The following is a 25,575-nucleotide window of genomic DNA, read 5'->3' as shown; positions in this document are numbered from 1 at the left end:
CTCCAGTTTCATCCATCTCATCAGAACTGATTCAAATGAATTCTTTTTAACGGCTGAGTAATACTCCATTGTGTATATGTACCAAAGCTTTCTTATCCATTCATCTGCTGATGGACATCTAGGTTGTTTCCATGTCCTGGCTATTATAAACAGTGCTGCGATGAACATTGGGGTACATGTGTCTCTTTCAATTCTGGTTTCCTCGGTGTGTATGCCCAGCAGTGGGATTGCTGGGTCATAAGGTAGTTCTATTTGCAATTTTTTAAGGAATCTCCACACTGTTCTCCATAGTGGCTGTACTAGTTTGCATTCCCACCAACAGTGTAGGAGGGTTCCCTTTTCTCCACACCCTCTCCAGCATTTGTTGCTTGCAGATTTTTGGATCGCAGCCATTCTGACTGGTGTGAAGTGGTACCTCATTGTGGTTTTGATTTGCATTTCTCTGATAATGAGTGATGTTGAGCATCTTTTCATGTGTTTGTTAGCCATCCGTATGTCTTCTTTGGAGAAATGTCTATTTAGTTCTTTGGCCCATTTTTTGATTGGGTCGTTTATTTTTCTGGAATTGAGCTGCATAAGTTGCTTGTATATTTTTGAGATTAGTTGTTTGTCAGTTGCTTCATTTGCTATTATTTTCTCCCATTCAGAAGGCTGTCTTTTCACCTTGCGTATATTTTCCTTTGTTGTGCAGAAGCTTTTAATTTTAATTAGATCCCATTTGTTTATTTTTGCTTTTATTTCCAGAATTCTGGGAGGTGGATCATAGAGGATCCTGCTGTGATTTATGTCTGAGAGTGTTTTGCCTATATTCTCCTCTAGGAGTTTTATAGTTTCTGGTCTTACATTTAGATCTTTAATCCATTTTGAGTTTATTTTTGTGTGCGGTGTTAGAAAGTGATCTAGTTTCATTCTTTTACAAGTGGTTGACCAGTTTTCCCAGCACCACTTGTTAAAGAGATTGTCTTTACTCCATTGTATATTCTTGCCTCCTTTGTCAAAGATAAGGTGTCCATATGTGTGTGGATTTATCTCTGGGCTTTCTATTTTGTTCCATTGATCTATATGTCTGTCTTTGTGCCAGTACCATACTGTTTTGATGACTGTGGCTTTGTAGTAGAGCCTGAAGTCAGGCAAGTTGATTCCTCCAGTTCCATTCTTCTTTCTCAAGATTGCTTTGGCTATTCGAGGTTTTTTGTATTTCCATACAAATCTTGAAATTATTTGTTCTAGTTCTGTGAAAAATATGGCTGGTAGCTTGATAGGGATTGCGTTGAATTTGTAAATTGCTTTGGGTAGTATACTCATTTTCACTATATTGATTCTTCCAATCCATGAACATGGTATATTTCTCCATCTATTAGTGTCCTCTTTGATTTCTTTCATCAGTGTTTTATAGTTTTCTATATATAGGTCTTTAGTTTCTTTGGGTAGATATATTCCTAAGTATTTTATTCTTTTTGTTGCAATGGTGAATGGAATTGTTTCTTTAATTTCTTTTTCTACTTTCTCATTATTAGTGTATAGGAATGCAAGGGATTTCTGTGTGTTGATTTTATATCCTGCAACTTTACTATATTCATTGATGAGCTCTAGTAATTTTCTGGTGGAGTCTTTAGGGTTTTCCATGTAGAGGATCATGTCATCTGCAAACAGTGAGAGTTTTACTTCTTCTTTTCCAATTTGGATTCCTTTTATTTCTTTTTCTGCTCTGATTGCTGTGGCCAAAACTTCCAGAACTATGTTGAATAGTAGCGGTGAAAGTGGACACCCTTGTCTTGTTCCTGACTTTAGGGGAAATGCTTTCAATTTTTCACCATTAAGGATAATGTTTGCTGTGGGTTTGTCATATATAGCTTTTATTATGTTGAGGTATGTTCCTTCTATTCCTGCTTTCTGGAGAGTTTTTATCATAAATGGATGTTGAATTTTGTCAAAGGCCTTCTCTGCATCTATTGAGATAATCATATGGTTTTTATTTTTCAATTTGTTAATGTGGTGAATTACATTGATTGATTTGCGGATATTGAAGAATCCTTGCATCCCTGGGATAAAGCCCACTTGGTCATGGTGTATGATCTTTTTAATGTGTTGTTGGATTCTGATTGCTAGAATTTTGTTGAGGATTTTTGCATCTATGTTCATCAGTGATATTGGCCTGTAGTTTTCTTTTTTTGTGACATCTTTGTCAGGTTTTGGTATTAGGGTGATGGTGGCCTCATAGAATGAGTTTGGAAGTTTACCTTCCTCTGCAATTTTCTGGAAGAGTTTGAGTAGGATAGGTGTTAGCTCTTCTCTAAATTTTTGGTAGAATTCAGCTGTGAAGCCGTCTGGACCTGGGCTTTTGTTTGCTGGAAGATTTCTGATTACAGTTTCAATTTCCGTGCTGGTGATGGGTCTGTTAAGATTTTCTATTTCTTCCTGGTTCAGTTTTGGAAAATTGTACTTTTCTAAGAATTTGTCCATTTCTTCCACATTGTCCATTTTATTGGCATACAACTGCTGATAGTAGTCTCTTATGATCTTTTGTATTTCTGTGTCGTCTGTTGTGATCTCTCCATTTTCATTTCTAATTTTATTGATTTGATTTTTCTCTCTTTGCTTCTTGATGAGTCTGGCTAGTGGTTTGTCAATTTTATTTATCCTTTCAAAGAACCAGCTTTTGGCCTTGTTGATTTTTGCTATGGTCTCTTTTGTTTCTTTAGCATTTATTTCTGCCCTAATTTTTAAGATTTCTTTCCTTCTACTAACTCTGGGGTTCTCCAATTCTTCCTTTTCTAGTTGCTTTAGTTGTAGAGTTAGGTTATTTATTTGACTTTTTTCTTGTTTCTTGAGGTATGCCTGTATTGCTATGAACTTTCCTCTTAGCACTGCTTTTATAGTGTCCCACAGGTTTTGGGTTGTTGTGTTTTCATTTTCATTAGTTTCTATGCATATTTTGATTTCTTTCTTGATTTCTTCTGTGATTTGTTGGTTATTCAGAAGTGTGTTGTTCAACCTCCATATGTTGGAATTTTTAGTAGTTTTTCTCCTGTAATTGAGATCTAATCTTAATGCATTATGGTCAGAAAAGATGCTTGGAATGATTTCGATTTTTTTGAATTTATCAAGTTTAGATTTATGGCCCAGGATGTGATCTATCCTGGAGAAGGTTCCATGAGCACTTGAAAAAAAGGTGAAATTCATTGTTTTGGGGTGAAATGTCCTATAGATATCAATTAGGTCTAATTGATCTAATGTATCATTTAAAGTTTGCGTTTCTTTGTTAATTTTCTGTTTAGTTGATCTGTCCATAGGTGTGAGTGGGGTATTAAAGTCTCCCACTATTATTGTGTTATTGTTGATTTCCCCTTTCATACTTGTTAGCATTTGTCTTACATATTGCGGTGCTCCTATATTGGGTGCATATATATTTATAATTGTTATATCTTCTTCTTGGATTGATCCTTTGATCATTATGTAGTGGCCTTCTTTGTCTCTTTTCACAGCCTTTGTTTTAAAGTCTATTTTATCAGATATGAGTATTGCCACTCCTGCTTTCTTTTGGTCTCTATTTGCGTGGTATATCTTATTCCAGCCCTTCACTTTCAGTCTGTATGTGTCCCTTGTTTTGAGGTGGGTCTCTTGTAAGCAGCATATAGAGGGGTCTTGTTTTTGTATCCATTCGGCCAGTCTTTGCCTTTTGGTTGGGGCGTTCAACCCATTTACGTTTAAGGTAATTATTGATAAGTATGATCCCGTTACCATTTACTTTATTGTTTTGGGTTCGGGTTTATACACCCTTTTCGGTTTCCTGTCTAGAGAATATCCTTTAGAATTTGTTGGAGAGCTGGTTTGGTGGTGCTGAATTCTCTCAGCTTTTGCTTGTCTGTAAAGCTTTTGATTTCTCCTTCGTATTTGAATGAGATCCTTGCTGGGTACAGTAATCTGGGCTGTAGGTTATTGTCTTTCATCACTTTAAGTATGTCTTGCCATTCCCTCCTGGCCTGAAGAGTTTCTATTGAAAGATCAGCTGTTATCCTTATGGGAATCCCCTTGTGTGTTATTTGTTGTTTTTCCCTTGCTGCTTTTAATATTTGTTCTTTGTGTTTGACCTTTGTTAATTTAATTAATATGTGTCTTGGGGTGTTTCGCCTTGGGTTTATCCTATTTGGAACTCTCTGTGTTTCTTGGACTTGGGTGATTATTTCCTTCCCCATTTTAGGGAAGTTTTCAACTATTATCTCCTCAAGGATTTTCTCATGATCTTTCTTTCTGTCTTCTTCTTCTGGGACTCCTATAATTCGAATGTTGGAGCGTTTCATGTTGTCCTGGAGGTCTCTGAGATTGTCCTCGTTTCTTTTAATTCGTTTTTCTTGTTTCCTCTCTGATTCATTTATTTCTACCATTCTATCTTCTATTTCACTAATCCTATCTTCTGCCTCCGTTATTCTACTATTTGTTGCCTCCAGAGTGTTTCTGATCTCATTTATTGCATTATTCATTATATTTTGACTCTTTTTTATTTCTTCTAGGTCCTTGTTAAACCTTTCTTGCATCTTCTCAATCCTTGTCTCTAGGCTATTTATCTGTGATTCCATTTTGATTTCAAGATTTTGGATCATTTTCACTATCAATATTCGGAATTCCTTCTCAGGTAGATTCCCTACTTCTTCCTCTTTTGTTTGGTTTGGTGGGCAACTCTCCTGTTCCTTTACCTGCTGAGTATTCCTCTGTCTCTTCATCTTGGTTATATTGCTGTGTTTGGGGTGGTCTTTTTATATTCTGGTGATTTGTGGAGTTCTCTTTATTATGGAGCTTCCTCACTGTGGGTGGGGTTCTATCAGTGGCTTGTCAAGGTTTCCTGGTTAGGGAGGCTTGTGTTGGAGTTCTGGTGGGTGGAGCTGGGTTTCTTCTCTCTGGAGTGCAGTGGAGTGACCAGTGATGGGTTATGAGACATCAAAGGTTTTGGAATAATTTTGAGCTGCCTGTATATTCAAGCTCAGGGGAGTGTTCCTGTGTTGCTGGAGAATTTGAGTGATATGTCTTGTTTTGGAACTTGTTGGCCCTTGGGTGGAGCTTGGTTTCAGTGTAAGTATGAAGGCATTTGATGAGCTCCTATTGCTTAATGTTCCCTGAATTCAAGAGTTCTCTATTGTTTTCAGGTTTTGTATTTAAGCCTCCTGCTTCTGGTCTTCAGTTTTTACAGTAGCCTCTAGACTTCTCCATCTATACAGCACCGATGATAAAACATCTAGGTTAAAGATGAAAAGTTTCTCCACATTGAGGGACACTCAGAGAGGTTCACTGAGTTACAAGGAGAGGAGAAGATGGAGGGGGTAGTTAGAGGTAACTGGAATGAGATGCGGTGAGATCAAAAGAGGAGAGAGCAAGCTAGGCAGTAGTCACTTCCTTATGTGCGCTCTATAGTCTGGCCCGCTCAGGTATTTACGGAGTTATACAGGGAAGAGGAGAGGGAGGAAGTAGACAGAGGTGACCAGGAGGATAAGAGAGAGGAATGAGAAGGAGAGAGACAAATCCTGCCAGTAACCAGTTCCTTAGGTGTTCTCCACTGTCTGGAACACACAGAGATTCACAGAGTTGGATAGAGAAGAGATGGGGGAGAAAAGAGACAGAGGCCACCAGGTGGAGAAAAAGGAGAGTCTATAGGAGAAGAGAGTGGTCAAGCCAGTAATCTCGCTCTCAGGTAAACTTGGGTAGTGAAGTTTGGGTTTTTAAATGAACATAATTGACAACAAAAACCTAAGAGCAAAGGTTAAAAATCTAGAGTAGAGGTTGGATTTTCAAAAATACAATATTAAAGAAAAGAAGCAGAAGGAAAAAGCAGGAAAGAAAGAAAGAAAAAAAACCAAGAATTATTAAAAAAAAAACAAGCAAACAAAAAAAAAACAAAACAAACAAACAAACAAAAACCCCACCAACAACCATCCAAAGGCTGTATATGGTGTTTGCCTTAAAAAAAAAAAAAAAAGTCTTTTTTTTTAAAAATAGTAATAATAGGTTATAGTAATAAAAATTAGAGGAGAAATAGAAGATTTAACAATTAAAAAAAAAGGTTAGAAAAAAAAAGAGAAAAAAAAAAAGAAAAAAAAAAAGGAATGATTTTTAAAATAGTAAAAATATATCTGGCTCTTCTCTGATGTTTTGGGCCGTGTGGGATCACTTCCAAGGTGGTTCCCTCTGTTTAACTTCTTCCGTTTGCTGGTTTTTCAGGCTCACTAGTTCAGTCGCGCTGTGGGGAGGGGGGATGCCGCAAACAAATAGTGCTGTCGTGTGCTCACAGTGTCACAGCCCCGCTTGACCTGTCCCTTCTCGCGGCGCACAAACCGCTCCGGCTCTACGATGCACAGTCGGGAACCGTCTGGGGCTGGCCCTAGGCTGCGTGCACTTCCCGGTCCAAGCCGCTCATGTTTGGCGCTCAGGCAGCCCTCAGAGGCCCAGATTCGGCTGGGACTGCGCTTTGTGCCCTTCCCAGGTCCGAGTAGCTCAGGAGTTTGGCGAGCGTGATCGCCGCGGCTTGTCACCTTTTCTGTCGCTGCTGCTCAACTTTCTGGGTGGACCGCTGGCGTCCCCCGTGAGGCAGATTGTGACTGTCCAGCACCCCCAGAAGTCTTAGCAAAGAAGCCCGCTTGCAGTTAGGTAAGTAAAGTCTCTCCGGGTCTGCAATTGCCCCTTTCCAGTCCTTACGGCTCTGGCTGCCTGTCCCCGGCGGGGGATGGTCTGCAGCCGGCTTTTTCCGTTCCGTCCTTTGTTCTGTGCTCGGTCCTGGCGGCGTCTTATGTTCGAGCTTTTCGTGCTGTAGCTATCCCACAGTCTGGTTTGCTAGCGCAAGTTAGATCGTTCTGGTTGCGCGTGGGGCGTGCCTGCCCGATTCTTACAAAGCACTGCAGCCCGCGCCTCCCGCGCGTCCCTGCCCTGCCCCCACTTCCCAATGGCGGATGCAGGCATCTGTGCTGCTTTTCCGCTGGGGGAGTTACTGTTGGGCTTGTAATCTCTTGGTTTTAATTATTTCTTTATTTTTCCTTTCTGTTATGTTGCCCTCTGGGTTTCCAAGACTCGCCACAGACTCGGCAGGGAGAGTGTTTCCTGGTGTTTGGAAACCTCTCTTCTTAAAATTCCCTTCCCGGGACGGGCTTCCCTTCCCGGGACGGGCTTCCCTTCCCGGGACGGAGTTCCCTCCCCTCCTCCTTTGTCTCCTTTTTCGTCGTTTATATTTTTTCCTACCTGTTTTTGAAGACAATGGTCTGCTTTTCTGGTTGCCTGCTGTCCTCTGCCAGCCTACAGAGGTTGTTTTGTGGAGTTTGCTCAGCATTGAAATGTTCTTTTGAGGAATTTGTGAGGGAGAAAGTGGTCTTCCCGTCCTATTCCTCCGCCATCTTTCTAGCTGCTTTCTAAATTTTAAAATCTTTAATTCTTACACGTGTTCCCAAACATGAACCCCCCTCCCCTCCCTCCCCATAACATCTCAGTGGGTCATCCCCATGCACCAGCCCCAAGCATGCTGTATCCTGCGTCAGACATAGACTGGCGATTCAATTCTTACATGATAGTATACATGACAGAATGCCATTCTCCAAAATCATCCCACCCTCTCCCTCTCCCTCTGAGTCCAAAAGTCCGTTATACACAGCTGTGTCTTTTTTCCTGTCTTGCATACAGGGTCATTCTTGCCTTTTTATATTGTAGATTAATTGATCATGGACTGCAAGGATATGCAACCAGTCAATCCTAAAGGAAATCAGTCCTGAATATTCATTGGAAGGACTGATGCTGAAGCTGAAACTCCAATATTGTGTCAAATGATGTGAAGGACTGACTCCTTGGAAAAGACTCTGATGCTGGAAAAGATTGAAGGCGGGAAAGAAAGGAATGACAGAGGATGACATGGTTGGATGGCATCACCGACTTGATGGACATGAGTTTGAGTAAGCTCTGAGAGTTGGTGATGGACAGGGAAGCCTGGTGTGGTATAGTCCATGGCGTCACAAAGGGTCACACATGACTGGGAGACTGAACTGAACTGAACTCACCATAAGCCCATAGGTTTATTTCTGAGCTCTCCTGTTCTATGGATCCATGTGTCTATTTCTGTGCCAGTCCTACACTGATTGGATTTACTGTAGTTTTCTGTTATAGACCAAAATCAGAGAACCCGATTCCTCCAGTTCTGGTCTTCTTCTTGAAGACTGTTTTGGCGATTCAGGGTCTTTCATCTTTCCATACAAAATTTAAAATTGTTTGTTTTAGTTCTGTGGAAAATGCCCTGGTATTTTCATAGGAATTGCATTGAATATGTGGATTGCCTTTGATAGCATGGTTTTTTAAAGAATATCAATTCTTCGAATCCATAAACAAAGTAGACCTTTCCCTCTGTTTATATTATCTTCCATGTCTTTGATCAGGGTCTTATTCTTTCTAAGTACAGGTCTTTCACCACCACCTAGGTACATTTATTCTTAGGTGTTTTATTTCTCTCTTTTTATTCTTTTTCTCTCACTCTGGTGGTTTTTTAGCAATAAGATTGATCATTTTTTGAGAAATAACCATTATAAATCATTAATCAATTCCAGATTGTGTGGTATTTGGGGGATCTAAATAATGTTTAAGAAAACAGTTTAAAATTTGCAAGACGTTAAATATTTTTAGTATGTATCCCTATTTCTGTTTGTGTTCTGTATTTGGCAAATGGGATTTTGTCATTCTCTTCATAGTGATCATTGTCTTTGATGAGTTTTGGAGATAATAGCTGGTCAACTAATTCCTATGCTTTTCAGGAGCACTGTGCTGAGGAATTCGGGAGTTTCTGCTCCTGGCACTGTAGGTCAATCAGAAGGAAAAGATTCTGTATTGGAGTAAAATGTCCACCAAGTGACCTGAGTCATTCTGATGTCTGAAAGAGCTTGAGTTATGGAGATCAGTCAGACTCTTTCAGGAAGCTCTAACTGATTATTACATTTTTCAACTTAGATGACTTTGGTGACATCTTTGAAACTTCTCTTGCATCAACAATAGACATAAATCAGCTGAGGTGAATAGATGACTGGCTGGCTCCTTCATGGGGCAGAGTGCAAAGATTTTCCTGGTGGAAGTCACGGAAAGTTTAAAGATACCACTGAGTTTGACTGTCTGTGTGGTTAAACGTGGGGGAGGGGCAGTGGGAGTTGGGCGTGGAGCGTCCAGTGTCACGTGACATGGGCTGCCATAGTAACAGGCCTCCTGCCTTGCATTTTATCCAATCAGATATGGACAGTGTTTGTGACTTCAGGGAGGGCAGGGCTTATAAACTCCGCCAACTGCCTTCAATTCCCGCATGTCCTTTCTTCTGAGTAGTGGGGACTGGTGGCTCTGACATGGCTCAGCCATCCTCTGACAACTCTGAGGAAGACCTGGGCACCAACGAAGCCGGAACCTCCAAAATAAAGCCCTCTGAAACGGAGTCCTCTGAAACAGAGACCTCAGAAACGGAGCCCTCTGAGACAGAGACCTCGGAAACCGAGCCCTCCGAACCAGAGCCCTATGATGCTGAGCCAAAGAAGGCGAAACAGAAGACAGCTAAGGGCCGCCGCCGCCGCCGTCGCCGCCATCTGGACAACTTTCCAAGCTTCGCCACATATTTCCCCAGGGTGCTGAGGCAAGTGCACACCGGCCTGAGTCTCTCTCACGAGGCCATGAACCTCATGGATTCGTTCGTGAAGGATATGTTTGAGCAGATCGCTGAAGAGGCCGGGAGCCTGGCCCGCTCCAACAAGCACTGCACCATCACGAGTGGGGAGATCCAGACAGCCGTGAGTCTTCTCTTGCCTGGGGAGATCGGCAAGCACGCAGTGTCCGAGGCCACCAAGTCGGTCATCAGATACAACACCCGCAGATGAACTGCCTCATGACCACTGCAACATCGCAAACCAAAGACTCTTACCAGAACCAGTTGAAGGGAAAAGACCTGTAGTGATAAAGAGCCACGTCCATCCACTCTGGCTTCTTTACGTGTCCCCTACTTTCCATCTTTAAAACGTTTCCATCCCAAGGAAAACATTAAAAACCTCATCAAGTGTGCTTCAAATACGGTCGGTTGTGTCATTTGTTTGATGGAAAAATCGTGTACTTTCTTTCTTAAGGTATTGCAACTCGTCACTTTCCTAAATGGTTATTTCTATTCGTGGTTTATCAGTCAGCGATTTTAAGGATCTTTATGGTCAAAATTCTTTCCCTAGAAGTTTCATTGGCCTTTTTCATTTTCACTCTCCCACCTATATTTAGGTATCGTCCAGGGATTTTTATATGGGATATGCTGCTGCTGCTACTGCTGCTAAATCGCTTCAGTCGTTTCGAACTCTGTGCGACCCCAGAGACAGCAGCCCACCAGGCTCCCCCGTCCCTGGGATTCTCCAGGCAAGAACACTGGAGTAGGTTGCCATTTCCTTCTCCAGTGGATGAAAGTGAAAGTGAAGTCGCTCAGTCGTGTCCGACTCCTAGCGACCCCGTGGACTGCAACCCACCAGGCTCCTCTGTCCATGGGATTTGCAACCGATAAAGAGCAGTGTGTGCTTCCCGGGTGGCTCAGCGGCAAAGAATCCGCCTAGAATGCAGGAGTTGCAGGAATGGCAGGTTTGATCCCTGGGTCAGAAAGATCCCCTGGAAGAGGGCATGGAAACCCACTCCAATAGTCTTACCTGGAAAATTCCATGGACGGAGGAGCCTGGTGGGCTACAATCCATAGAGTCTGAAAGAGTCAGAAACGACTCAAACCACCTAGATGCCGGCATCCATTTCTTGGGGCTTCGCAGTTGGAATCAGTGGTAAGAACCTTGCCTGCAATGCAGGAGACACAGGAGCCCCGGGTTTGATCCCTAGGTGGAGAAGGTTCCCTGGACGAGGGCATGGAAACCCACTCCAGTATTCTTGCATGGATAAGCCCCATGGACAGAGGACCCTAGTGGGCTACAGTCCATGGGATCACAAAGAGTCTGACATGACTCAAGAGGCTTTAGCACACACAGATGCATCCATTTCTTGTTGTGGGACATGTCCCTAGCTCTTTGCATCAGTAAAAGAAGAGGAGGATCAGCAGTTAAGAGAAATAAGATGACTCCTTCTTCTACCTCAAGTATTTGACTGCTAATGCTTAAGAGAATATTTACTGAATTTAATGTCCATTGTGTTGTATGCCTTTCTATGAAAATCAGACTGCAGATTAATGGGGAAGGAACTGTGGTACTGTGCCAGTTCCCTAAGACACTGCTATCATGCTTTGTGTATTTTGTGTTTGTAAATACAGAAATGCAATAGGATCACTGTTGAAAGATGTTACAGATGCAGCAAAATTGCTCTAGAGAGTGAAGACTGGGAGTGTAAGGGAGGACAACACATAAGAAATCTAGAGAGGAAAAAAAGAAAATTGGAATTTTGTATATCAGTTTCTTCACTCTATCTATTGTATAGCACACATAAACTGCTTCTGAAGCACTCCATAGTACACTTTGGGAGAATGAGAATAAACTGGGAAATGAAATTGCTGGGAAAATAATTCAGAACTTACCGAACTCTGTCATGACTGACCTAGAGGAAATACTACAGCTGTAGTCAGGAGGTTGGAATTTTGTAGATCCTCCTAGCTTTTCTCTCATTGTTTTGCTGAGAATCAAATCCTTCACAGATTTTTACATCCAATAACAGTGGTACTGATAAATTCTTCTCAACTTTAAATTTTTTTATGGATATATTCATGAGTTGCAATATTATATTTGTTCAGGTTTACAACATAGTGCTTCAGTTGTTTTATATATTATACTCTGTTTACATTTATTATTAGATAATTGGTATATTTCTCTGTGCTGTACAGCATATCCTTGTTGCTTAAAGTTCAGAATGAATAGTTTAAAATATAATGAAATATTAAGTTCTAATGAAAAGCTTTGTAAATTAAACAGGACTGAAATCGCAGAGTGCTTTCTCTCTCTCCAAGGATGCAGTAATCCTGAAATCAATCTTTTAAAAAAGAAATAGGAGAATAGAATTATGGACAGAGGGAAAGGGGAGGAGAGAGTGAGATGCAAAGAAAGAGTAACATGGAAATTTACATTACCATATGTAAAATAGATGGCCAATTTGAATTTGCTGGATGGCTCAGGAAACTCAAACCGGGGCTCTGGGTCAACCTAGAGGGGTGGGATGAGGAGGGAGTTCCAAAAGGGAGGGGATATATGTATACCCTAGGCTGAGTCATGTTGAGGTTTGACAGAAAACAGCAAAATTCTGTAAAGCAATAATCCTTCAATAAAAAATTAATTAATTTAAAAAAACATATCTCAAAACAAAAATAAAAGGAATAGGAAAATCACCAACTAGTTTGAAATTCAGCAATATACTTTTAGAAATAAAAATGTCAATGCACCAAGAAGAAAACGCAATGCACATTAAATTCAGTAAATACTATCATAAGCAATAGCAGTCAAATACTGGAGGTAGAAGAATAAGTCATCTCATTTCTCTTAACTGCTGAACATCCTCCTCGTTACTTTGATGCAAGGAGCTAGAGGCATCTCCCTCAACAAGAAATGGGTGCATGCATGTGTGCTAAGTCTCTTCAGTTGTGTCCCACTCTTCGTGGCCCTATGAACTGTGGCCCACCAGGCTCCTCTGTCCCTGGGAATTATCCAGGAAAGAATACTGGAGTGGGTTTCCATGCCCTCCTCCAGGGAACCTTCTCCATCTAGGGACAGAACCTGGGTCTCCTGTGTCTCCTGCATTGCAGGCAGGTTCTTTACTACCGGCACCACCTGGGAAGACCCAAGAAATGGATGTGTGCATGCTAAGCCGCTTCAGTCGTATCTGACTCTTTGAGACCCTATGGATTGTAACCCGCTAGGCTCCTCTGTCCATGGGACCTTCCAGCAAGAATACTGGAGTGGGTTGCCATGCCTTTCTCCAGGGCATCTTCCCAGTCCAGGGACTGAATCCATGGCTCTTCGTTTCCCACATAAGAAGGCAGGTTCTTTACCACTAGCACCACCTGGGAAGCCCCAAGAAATGGATGTCTGTACTTCAATCGCCATGGTTAAAAGCAGGTGCTTGAATGGAAAAACATCAGGGAAACTATCACCCCATGTTCCCTCTCCATCTCTAGGCTGAGTGTCACAGGAAGGGTGTTATTTGTTCATCTCTCCTCACTCCACCATACGTTGGGCCAATTGCTTTGGCTCATGGGCTACCAGTCCTTCATTGGCTGCTACTGTGGAGACTGTGGCTACATTCTCTGTCACTGGACTCTCCCATCATCCCTGCAAGTCTGCAATTCAGTCAGGATTTTTGTTTTCTTTTTTTTAAAGCAAAATGTTCTAGGTTGCAAACAAAAAATGAGATCAGAAAAATCTGGATAAGGTAATTTCAAAAGATACGGCACTTGATTCCAGAAATTTAGAATTTTCTTATTTTACACTATGTTTGAGTCCTACTTTACACATGGAAGTGAATTGGGATTGAAGGAATAGAATGTGATTTTTATATCTGTTACTGCTGGTGCAGTGGTCAAGAATCTGACTGCCAATGCAGGAGACGAAAGAGACACAGCTTCTATCCCTTGGTCAGAAAGATCCCCTGGAGTAGGAAATGACAACCCAATTCAGTGTTCTTGCTTGGAAAATTTCAAAGAGATAGGAGCCCAGCGGGCTCCTGTCCATGGGGTCAGAAAGAGTTGGACATGACTGAGTGACTGAGCACACACACACACACACACACACACACACATGCACACACACACACACACACACACACACACACACACACACACTGCTCTTTGTGAGCCTGTGTGCTACCTTGCTTCAGTGGTGTTCGACCCTTTGCAGACCCTATGAACTGTAGCCCACCAGGCTCCTCTCTCCATGGGATTCTCCAGGAAAGAATACTGGAGAGGGTTGCCATGCCCTCCTCCCGGGGATCTTTATGACCCAGGGATGGACCCTGCCTCTCCTGCGACTCCTGCATTGCAGGCGGATTCGTTACTGCTGAGCCACCCGGGAAGACCACACTGGTTTTTATCGGTTGCTATACTCATATAAAAATCTCTGGATGATACCTAAGTATCGATGGGAGAATGAAAATGGAAAAGGCCAATGAAACTTTTAGGGAAAGAATTTTGACCATAAAGATCCCTAAAATCACTGAGAAAGCACGAATAGAAATAACCACTTAGGAAAGTGACGAGTTGCAACATGTTAAGAAAAAAGAACACGATTTTCCATCGAACAAATGACACAACCGACACATATTGAAGCAAAGTTAATGAGGTTTTTAATGTTTTCTTTGGGGTAGAAATGTTTTAAAGATTAAATGTAGGGCCTAAGGGGAGAACCCTTAAGTCTGGTTTGCGATGGTCAGTTTGCGACAGTCCTGAGGCAGTTCATCTGGAGAGGTGGTATCTGATGACCGACTTGGTGCCCTCGGACGTGGCATACTTGCCGAGCTCCCCAGGCAACAGAAGACGCACAGCGGTCTCGATGTCTTCGGTCATGATGGTGCAGCGCTTGTTGCTGTGGGCCAGGCGCCCGGCCTCTTCGGCAATCCGCTCGAACATATCTTTCACAAACGAATCCAGGACGTTCACGGACTCACGGGAAAGACTCAGGCCTGTATGTACTTGCTTCAGCACCCTAGGGAAATAGGTAGCAAAGCTGGAGAAATTGCCCTGACGGCAGCGGCGGCGACGGCGACGGCAACGGCGGCCCTTAGCTGTCTTCTGCTTTGCCTTTTTTGGTTCCGCATCATACGGCTCTGGTTTGGAGGTCTCTGCTTTCGCCATCTCCGGTTCAGAGGGCTCAGTTTCGGAGGTGCTGGTTTCTATGGTGATCACATCTTCGTCAGGGCCGTCAGAGGATGGTTCCCACACGGCAGCGCCACCATTCTCCATAGCACAGCCCGGAAGAACAGTGAGGCCGTTGAAGGCCGTTGGCCGAATTTATAGGCCCGGCTTTCCCTGACGTCACAGACACTGTCCATATTTGATTGGATGCAAGGCAGGGAGGCCTGTTACTATGGCAGCTCATGTCACGTGACACCGGACGTCCCACCTCCCCACTCCTGCCCTGCCCCAGTCAGCCCAACTGCCCTGGTGGCTCTGATGGTAAAGTGTCTGTCTACAATGCGGGATACCTGGGTTGGATCCCTGGGTCGGGAGGATCTCATGGAGAAGGAAATGGGAACCCACTCCAGTACCGTTGCCTAGAAAATCCCATGGACAGAGGAGCCTGGTGTCCATGGGGTCGCAAAGAGTCGGACATGACTGAGCGACTTCACTTTCACTTTCAGCCAAACTCAGTGAAAGCCACCTAAGTTGGAAAATGAAATCATCAGTTAAAGCTTCCTGAGAGAGTATGACAGTCCTCCACAGCTCCAGCTCTTTCAGGCATCAGAGTGACTCAGGTCACTTGGTGGACATTTTACTCCAACACAGAATCTTCTCCTGGCTGACCTACAGTGGCATGAGCAGAATGTCCTGGCTTCCCCAGCAGAGTGCTCCTGAAAAGCATAGGAATGAAATGAACAGCTATTATCTCCAGAATTTATCAAAACCAGTGATCAGTATGAAGAGAATGACAGAATCCCATTCTCCAAATACAGAACACAAAGAGAAATAGGAATACTTACACATACACACTAAAAATATGTAACATTTTGCAAATTATACATTCTTGTCTTAAACCTTATTTAGGTCCCCCAAATACCACACATACTGGAATTGATTAATGATTTATAGTGGTTATTTCTCAAAAAATGATCACTTTTATTGCTGAAAAGCCACTAGGGTGAGTTAAAACACATAAAAAGAGAGAGAAATAAAACACCTAGAAATAAACATACCGAAAAAGAAAGTGAAGAGGAACTAAAAAGCCTCTTGAGGAAAGTGAAAGAGGAGAGTGAAAAAGTTGGCTTAAAGCTCAACATTCAGAAAATGAAGATCATGGCATCCGATCCCATCACTTCATGGGAAACAGATGGGGAAACAGTGGAAACAGTGTCAGACTTTATTTCGGGGGGGCCCCAAAATCACTGCAGATGATGACTGCAGCCATGAAATTAAAAGATGCTTACTCCTTGGAAGGAAAGTTAGGACCAACCTAGATAGCATATTCCACAGCAGAGACATTACTTTGCCAACTAAGGTCCGTCTAGTTAAGGCTATGGTTTTTCCAGTAGTCATGTATCGATGTTAGAAGTGGACTGTGAAGAAGGCTTAGCGCTGAAGTATTGATGCGTTTGAACTGTGGTGTTGGAGAAGACTCTTGAGAGTCCCTTGGACTGCAAGGAGATCCAACCAGTCCATTCTGAAGGAGATCAGCCCTGGGATTTCTTTGGAAGGAATGATGCTAAAGCTGAAACTCCAGTACTTTGGCCCCCTCATGAGAAGAGTTGACTCATTGGAAGAGACTCTGATGTTGGGAGGCATTGGGGGCAGGAGGAGAAGGGGACAACAGAGGATGAGATGGCTGGATGGCATCACTGACTCGATGGACATGAGTTTGGGTGAACTCCATGAGTTGGTGATGGACAGGGAGCCCTGGCATGCTGCCATTCATGGGGTTGCAAAGAGTCGGACACGACTGAGCGACTGAACTGAGAACTCCTGTACAAAATGCTAGCGATTAGGTCAATTAAACACATTCATTTATTGTCTCCTCCTTGTGGAGGCTCTAAGTCCAAATCAAAATTTCATCTGCGTTGGATCTTTTGCAAGGTGTGAATGCATAAGGGGCCTCCATTCCTGGCCACTTTCCTTGGCTTGAAAATAGCTGAAATCTCCCTATACCTCCCCACATTTTGTTCCCTATATGTATGTATCTATGTCTGATTTTCCCTTTTCCAGTTCAGTTCAGTTCATTTCAGTTGCTCAGTCATGTCCGACTCTTTGGGACCCCATGAAACGCAGCACTAGAGGCCTCCCTGTCCATCATCAACTCCTGGAGTCCATCCAAACACATGTGCATTGTGTCGGTGATGCCATCCAACCATCTCATCCTCTGTCGTCCTTTTCTCCTCCCACCCTTAATCTTTCCCAACACCAGGGTCTTTTCCAATGAGTCAGCTCTCCGCATCAGGTGGCCAAAGTATTGGAGTTTCAGCTTCAACATCAGTCCCTCCAATGAACACCCAGGACTGATCTCCTTTAGGATGGACTGGTTGGATCTCCTTGCAGTCCAAGGGACTCTCAAGGGTCTTCTCCAACACCACAGTTCAAAAGCATCAATTCTTCGGTGCTCAGCTTTCTTTATACTCCAACTCTCACATCCATACATGACCACTGGAAAAACCATAGCTTTGACTAGACGGACCTTAGTTGGCAAAGTAATGTCTCTGCTTTGGAATATGCTATCTAGGTTGGTCCTAACTTTCCTTCCAAGGAGCAAGCGTCTTTTAATTTCATGGCTGCAGTCACCATCTGCAGTGATTTTGGAGCCCAGAAAAGTAAAGTCAGCCACTGTTTCCACTGTTTCCCCATCAATTTCCCATTAAGTGATGGGACTGGATGCCATGATCTTAGTTTTCTAAATGTTGAGCTTTAATCCCACCATTTCAATGAAGCCTATATGAACTAGCTTATTTAATACAGCAACCTGCACAGCCCTACTCTATCTGCCTTACTCTGTTCTGCTTTCATCATTCTCTAATACAATATTCAACTTATTTACTTAGTATGCTTATTGCTTTATTTCAGTATTCCTCCATTGAGATGTAAAGTCCTCGAGCGCAGAGATCTCTGTTTTGTTCACTGAGTCTAGTACCTAGAATTGGACAAGATACGGGTTTTTTTTAATGAATTTTATCATAATTTTTGTATTACAATGTTATATCGCACTGCATGTAATTGCCCACAACTCAATTTTTTCACCCAACATTATACTCTTTTAAATTTATCCATGTTCATGCTATGTACATTCATTTTAACTGGTATATAATATTCTATTTTTTAATAGTTTCCTTATGCATTTCATTCTTGTGGACATTTTTGAGTAGCTACTCTTTTTTCTATTACAAAGAATGCTGCAATGAATACTCTTCTTATAGCCTATTACTCTATAAATATATTTCCTAGAACTGGAATTGCTAAATGACAGAGTATGTGCATCTTGAACCTCACTCTGTGTGCATGCTCAGTTGCTTCATTTGTGTCTGTCTCTTTGTGACCCCATGGACTGTAGCCTTCCAGGCTCCTCTGTCCGTGGGATTCTCCAGGCAAGAATACAGGAATGGGTTGCCGTGCCCTCCTCCAGGGAATCTTCCCAACCCAGGGATTGAACCTCCATCTCTATGCCTCTTGCATCAGCAAGCAGGTTCTTTACCACTAGTGTTACCTGGAAAGCCCATTCAACCTCATTCAGTTCAGTTCAGTTGCTCAGCCATGTCCAACTCTTTGTGACCCCCATGGACTGCAGCATGGCAGACCTCCCTGTCCATCACCAACTCCCGGAGTTTACCCAAACTCATGTCCATTGAGTCAGAGATGCCATCCAACCATCTCATTCTCTGTCAGCCCCTTCTCCTCCCATCTTCAATCTTTCCCAGCATCAGAGTCTTTTCAAATGAGTCAGTTCTTTGTATCAGGTGGCCAAAGTATTGGAGTTTCAGCTTCAACATCAGTCCTTCCAATGAAGACTCAGGACTGATCTCCTTTAGGATGGACCGGTTGGATCTCCTTGCAATCCAAGGGACTCTCAAGAGTCTTATCCAACACCACAGTTCAAAAGCATCAATTCTTCGGCACTCACATTTTTTACAGTCCAACTCTCACATCCATTCATGACTACTGGAAAAACCATAGCCCTGACTAGACAGACCTTAGTTGGCAAAGAAATGTCTCTGCTTTTTGAAATGCTGTCTAGGTTGGTCATAACATTCCTTCCAAGGAGTAAGCATCTTTTAATTTCATGGCTGCAGTCACCATCTGCAGTGATTTTGGAGCCCTCAAAAATAAAGTCTGCCATTGTTTCCCCGTCTATTTGCCATGAAGTGTTGGAACTGGATGCCATGATCTTAGTTTTCTGAATGTTAAAAAACCAACTTTTTCACTCTCCTCTTTCACTTTCATCAAGAGGCTCTTTAGTGCTTCTTCACTTTCTGCCATAAGGGTGGTGTCATCTGCATATCTGAGGTTATTCATATTTCTCCTGGCAATCTTGAGTCCAGCTTGTGTTTCATCCAGCCCAGCGTTTCTCATGTACTCTGCATATAAGTTAACTAAGCAGGGTGACAATATACAGCCTTGATGTACACCTTTCCCGATTTGGAACCAGTCTGTTGTTCCATGTCCAGTTTTAACTGTTGCTTCCTGACCTGCAGACAGATTTCTCAAGAGGCAAGTCAGGTGGTCTGGTATTCTCATCTCTTTCAGAATTTTCCACAGTTTATTGTGATCCACACAGTTAAAGGCTTTGGCATACATAGTCAATAAAGCAGAAATAGATGTTTTTCTGGAACTCTCTTGCTTTTTCAATGATCCAGCAATTTGTTGGATGTTGGCAATTTGATCTCTGGTTCCTCTGCCTTTTCTAAATCCAGCTTGAACATCTGGAAGTTCACAGTTCACGTATTGTTGAAGCATGGCTTGGAGAATTTTGAGAGTTACTTTACTAGCGTGTAAGATTAGTACAATTATGCAGTAGTTTGAGCATTCTTTGGCATTGCCTTTCTTAGAGATTGGAATGAAAACTGACCTTTTCCAGTTCTGTGGCCACTGCTGAATTTTCCAAATTTACTGACATATTGAGTGCAGCACTTTCAACCTCAGTAGACACTGCCAAATGCTAATTACATCTATTTACACACACATCAGCTGTAGAAGTGTCCCCATTTCCCCCAATTTCTTGCAGGTAAGTACCTTTAAATTTCTTTCTTTCTTTCTTTCTTTTTTTTTTTTTTTTACCAGTCTAAGACGTGAAAATGAACATCTCCCTAATGTTGAACCTGACTTTCCCATATCATTTCTTTGGGTGAGCATCTCTTTGTAGGTTTTTCTGAACAAACATACTTCCTCTTCTTTGAATTATCTTTTGATGTCCTTTACCCATTTTTCTTTTGTCTTCTTTTTAAAAATAATTTTATTGATTTATTTTTGTATTTATTTGGAGGGCTGCACTGGCTTTTAGTTGCTGCATACAGGTTTTTCTCTCACTGTGGCAAGCAGGGCCTACTCTCTAGTTGCAATGCATAGGCTCCTCATTGCAGTGGGTTCTCTTGGGTAGCACAGGCTCTAGAGCCCACGGGCTTCAGTAATTTCAGTTTCCTGGCTTTAGAGCACAGGCTCAATAGTTGTGGCACATAGGCTTAGTTGCTCCACAGCATGTAAGGATCTTCCTGGACCAAGCATTGAACATGTGTCTCCTGCATTTTAGGCAGATTCTTTACCACTGAACCACCAGCAAAACCCCTGTTTGTCTTCTTAATATTGCTTCTCATGGGTACTTTTAGATTCTAATTATTGGCCTGTAACATATTTTGAAAAATTTCTCTGTATTCCAAGAAATTTTTTTCTTCATTCCTATTTTGTTGGTTTTGTTTATAAGCCATCCTTATTTGATTTACAATAAGTGTAGCTTAAACAAACTTGTTTGAGTTTCTCTACTCAAACATGCAACTCTACTGGTGAGAAAGTATACTATTAAGCAGGTTTTCAAAAGGTTTTTACTTAAGTATAACACACATACAGAAAAAGGAAATATCTTAACTGTACATCTTGATGAATATTCACAAAATGAAGACACACATAAAATCAGTCCCCAGATCAAGACCATTCTGTATCAATCCTTTCTCCACTCTTTTGCAGTGCAACATCCTTCATAAATCAATTTTCTGTATAAAGAAGGTGAAAGTGAGTCTCTCAGTTGTGTTCAACTCTTTGTGACCCAATGGACTATAAAGTCCATGGAATTCTCCAGGCCAGAATACTGGAGTGGGTAGCCTTTCCCTTCTCCAGGGTATCTTCCCAACCCAGGAATTGAACCCAGGTCTCCCACATTGCAGGCAGGTTCTTTGCCAGCTGAGCCACAGGGGAAGCCCAAGAATACTAGAGTGGGTAGCCTATCCCTTCTCCAGCAGATCTTCCTGACCCAGGAATAGAACTGGTGTCTCCTGCATTGCAGGTGGATTCTTTATAACTGAGCTGTCAGGGAAACCAAGTTTTCTGTATATGCCTTTTGAATTGTGTAATCAATTTTCAAGTTCCACAAAAAATGGTCTTGTTAATATTAATATTTTGATTGGAGTGTTACTGGACTTATGGATTAATCTGAGGTGAATTGCTAACTTTTGGGGGGTTTCCCAAGTCATACTAGTGGTAAAGAACCTGGCTGCCAATGCAGGAGACATAGAGACTTGGGTTTGATCCCTGGGTGGGGAAGATCCCCTGAAGGAAGGCATGGCAATCCAGTCCATTATTCTTGCCTGGAGAATCTCATGGACAGAGGAGCCTGGTGGGTTACATTCCATAGGATCACAAAGAGTCGGACAGGACTGAAGCGACTTAGCACACATGCATGCTAATTTATTGACATGAAGTCTTCCCATGTATAAATGCAATAGTGTTTGGGAGAAAACAATCCTCCGTGGTCCCTTTGTATCCCTGTATTTTCTTGCTGAGTATGCCAAAATGCAATCCTTGAAGTTTGCTTTTCTGAGCCATTTCTCAGGGTTATGTTTGCAATGAAGGGTGAGGAAATACCTCCCCATAGAAAAAGAGCAGGCTTGTTTTTACTTTCTATAAAATCAGTGGAACCTCCAAACTCATTGTTCCTCTCCTGTAATGGAATCCAGTATGTGTTCAGCGTCCTTCATATCATCCTTTTGGGACTTGGTTAGGAAGGTGGCGGGTATTAGGGATAGACACAAATCATCATGAGCTCTGGTTACTGCTTTTATTGTCAATAATAAAGTGTGCACCCGTGGCGGATTCATGTTGATGTATGGCAAAACCAATACAATATTGTAAAGTTATTAGCCTCCAATTAAAATAAATAAATTTATATTAAACAATTATAATAAAGTCCTTTGTCTCTCACCCAAGATTCTCATGTCTTATGCCAGAATCCGTGAAACTAGAGCAGCCTAATATCTTAGATTGTGTATAGGTAAAATCCCATACTCTGTATAGGTCTTACTAAGTTTATTTCTTTACTTTCAGATATTTTTGAAATGTCCTTTAGTACAATTTTATGTTTTTATGTGTAATGGTGTATTCATCTTTGTTAGCTATCTTTTTAGCTGCCTTTTAGATTTGGGGGCTACTGTGAAAGGGTTATTTTCATACTGAATTTTCTAATTGATTGTTGAATTCTACATCTTTTTTTATACATCACTAGTGTAGCTATGGCACCCCACTCCAGTACTCTTGCCTGGAAAACCCCGTGGATGGAGGAGCCTGGTGGGCTGCAGTCCATGCGGTCGCTAAGAGTCGGACACAACTGAGCGACTTCACTTTGACTTTTCACTTTCCTGCATTGGAGAAGGAAATGGCAACGCACTCCAGTGTTCTTGCCTGGAGTATCCCAGGGACGGGGGAGCCTGGTGGGCTCCCATCTATGGGGTCGCACAGAGTCGGACACGACTGAAGCAACTTAGCAGCAGCAGCAGCAGTGTAGCTATTCATATTGCTGCTGTTCAGTCACTAAGTCCTGTCTGACTCTCTATGACCCCATGGACTGCAGCATTCCACGCTTCCCTATCCTTCACTATATCCCAGAGTTTGCTCAAACTTATGTCCATTGAGTTGGTGATGCCCTCCAACCATCTCATCCTCTGTTGCCCCCTTCTCCTCCTGCCCTCAGTTTTTCCTAGCATCAGGGTCTTTTCCAAGAATTCAGATTTTTGCATCAGGTGGCCAAAATATTGGAGCTTCAGCTTCAGCATCAGTCCTTCCAATGATGATATGGGGAGGGTGGTGGGAGGGGGGTTCAGGGTTGGGAGCTCATGTATACTCATGGTGGATTCATGTCAATGTATGGCAAAACCAATACAGTATTGAAAAGTTAAAAAAAAAAAAACAAACTGAAAACAGCTCAAATGCCCACAAAGTAAGGATTGATCTACTAAATCATAGTACACAACAGAATATTACATAGCCATTAAAACTGAGGTTGCTGTGTATTTATTATCTGGCATGGAGAAAATTGTATTTTGGTTTGTACATTGAAATAAGAGTCTAAAGGAACCTAGACCAGCACATTGGTGTAGTAACAGTGTGTTTGGGTCTGGGAGTTTGGATTACAGCAGTTGGTTTCTATGTTGTATATTTCTATATTGGAGTTGCTTAGAATGAATCTATATTTCTTTTGCAAGCAGAGAAAACAATAAAAATATTATTTTATAAAAAAAATCAATAATCACTTGATATCCTAATGTAAAAATACATGAATAAGACTATTAAAAGAAAAAAAAAAGAATATTCAGGGTTGGTTTCCTTTAGGATTGACTGGTTTGATCTCCTTGCTATCCAAGGGACTCTCAAAAGTTTTCTCTAGCACCACAGTTCAAAAGCATCAATTCTTTAGTGCTCAGCCTTCTTTATGGTCCAACTCTCACATCTGTACATGATTTTATAGATATATAATAAAGAGGAAATGAGGAAAATATATATACACATTCCCTTATATTCTGATAAAATAGGGTGCCTGCTGTCAAAGAATTTCTAAAATGTGAAGAAGATAGACACATCCACAGACTATTGCGATTAAGAAAGTAATGTTATGCATCAAGGCAGAGATGTAGACAAAGTACTATGGAAGCAGGGGCAATTCAATGTGATTTGGAGGATTGTGGAAGTTCTCATATCATATCAGGTATTTATGTTGGGCCTCAGAAGGTTATCAGCATCTAGACTGGTACAGATGGAAATCAGGGAAAGGGAGATGACTTCTCATACCATACCTGGCATTCAAAGACATCCACAATTTAGCCCTAATCTAGCTTTCTAAACCCAGATGCTAAATCCTCCAGGAAATAAGAGCTAGTCTCTCATCTGCTAACCCTCTTCCAAACTCAAAATGTTTTGAGTTCCCACCATATTGCTTTGCATTATAACACACTGATTAAAGCAGAAGATTTAGAGTCAGATGATTCTGCCCCAGGCTCTAACTTACTGACTATGAGATCTTGGGCAAATAAAAACTAGTAATGGTGCTTATCTCATGGGATTGTGTGATAGATTAAATAATTATTGTAAAGCTTTGGTATAGTACCTGGCACAGAGTATACATACAATTTACATTAATTCTTACGAATGATAACTCTATTTTATCCATCCCTCTGGTATTAGCTATCAGGTTAATCAAAACACACTTATTGTGTATCCACAATGTGTAATAGATTGTATTCGGTATCATGGAGAACACAAAGATGAAAAAGACACTTTCTCTGCCCCCAGTGACCTGTCAAGTAAAGGATATAAAATACATAAAAATAATCATGAGGCAAGGCAATTTAGAAAAAATGGAAACAGTACCAGATTTTATTTTCCTGGGCTCCAAAATCACTGCAGATGGTGACTGCAGCCATGAAGTTAAAAGGTGCTTGTTCCTTGGAAGGAAAACTATGACAAATCTACAGTATGCCAAAATATGACAGTGTATTAAAAAGCAGAGATATCACTTTGCCAACAAAGGTCTGTATAGTCAAAGCTATGGTTTTTCCAGTGGTCATGTACTGATGTGAGAGTTGGCCCATAAAGAAGGCTAAGTGCCAAAGAATTGATGCTTTTGAACTGTGGTGTTGGAAAAGACTCTCGAGTCCCTTGGACTGCAAGGAGATCAAACCAGTCAATCCTAAAGGAAATCAACCCTGAATATTCATTGAACGTGTTGATACTGAAGCTCCAATGCTTTGGCCACCTGATACGAAGAGTTGTCTCATTTGAAAAGACCCTGATGCTGGGAAAGATTGAGGGCAGGAGGAGAAGGGGACGACAGAGGATGAGATGGTTGGATGGCATCACCGACTCAATGGACATGAGTTTGGGTAAACTCCATGAGTTGGTGATGGACAGGGAGGCCTTGTGTGCTGCAGTCCACGGGGTAGCAAAGAGTTGGACATGACTGAGCAACTGAACTGAACTGAACTGAAAGTAAATTTATTTTAGAAAAATGAAATAACTAGAACTACTTGCAGCAATGAGGATGAATCTCACAAATAATATGAAAGGTGTGCATGTATGCTTAGTCTTGTCCAACTCTTTGCAACCCCATGGATTGTAGCTGGCCTGACTGTAGCCATTTGTCCATGGGATTCTCCAGGCAAGAATACTGGAATGGGTTGCCATTTTCCTCTTCCAAGGTATCTTCCCAAATGAGGGATCAAACCCATGTCTTTTGAGTCTCCTGTGTTGGCAGATGGATTCTTTACCACTGTGCCACCTGGGAAGCTAGTCACAATTCCAAGTACATAAAGTTCGAATATCTGTAAAATAAAACTGCATTGTTTAGGGATGCTTATATGGAATGTTAGGGAACCACTGACTGAAACTGCCTGCCCTGGCCAGGCAGGATAACAACCACTTGCATGAGTTATCTCACATCAGGAGGTCCTGATAAGAAGCACAGAACTGAC

The 25,575-nt window shown here is 41.9% G+C and overlaps 2 protein-coding genes across 2 annotated transcripts; one reads left to right on the top strand and one right to left on the bottom strand.

The window, feature by feature from the left end:
- Positions 1-9,347: 9,347 nt before the first annotated feature.
- On the top strand, positions 9,348-9,869 carry LOC138071092 (histone H2B 1/2-like). Its single transcript, XM_068962512.1, has one exon. It carries the CDS (start codon positions 9,348-9,350, stop codon positions 9,867-9,869), a length of 522 nt encoding a protein of 173 aa, XP_068818613.1.
- A 4,523-nt stretch (positions 9,870-14,392) lies between these two features.
- Positions 14,393-14,899, bottom strand: LOC138071091 (histone H2B 1/2-like). The gene has a single exon (XM_068962510.1). It carries the CDS (start codon positions 14,897-14,899, stop codon positions 14,393-14,395), a length of 507 nt encoding a protein of 168 aa, XP_068818611.1.
- Between the last annotated feature and the right edge of the window lie 10,676 nt (positions 14,900-25,575).

This window comes from Capricornis sumatraensis, chromosome X, assembly GCF_032405125.1.
Source record: "Capricornis sumatraensis isolate serow.1 chromosome X, serow.2, whole genome shotgun sequence".
Lineage (NCBI taxonomy): Eukaryota > Metazoa > Chordata > Mammalia > Artiodactyla > Bovidae > Capricornis > Capricornis sumatraensis.
This window is presented reverse-complemented; position numbering and strand designations above follow the sequence as displayed.

Coding starts and splice junctions, on each gene's coding strand:
- LOC138071092 (XM_068962512.1), top strand. CDS start 9,348: ATGGCTCAGCCATCCTCTGACAACTCTGAGGAAGACCTGGGCACCAAC.
- LOC138071091 (XM_068962510.1), bottom strand. CDS start 14,899: ATGGAGAATGGTGGCGCTGCCGTGTGGGAACCATCCTCTGACGGCCCT.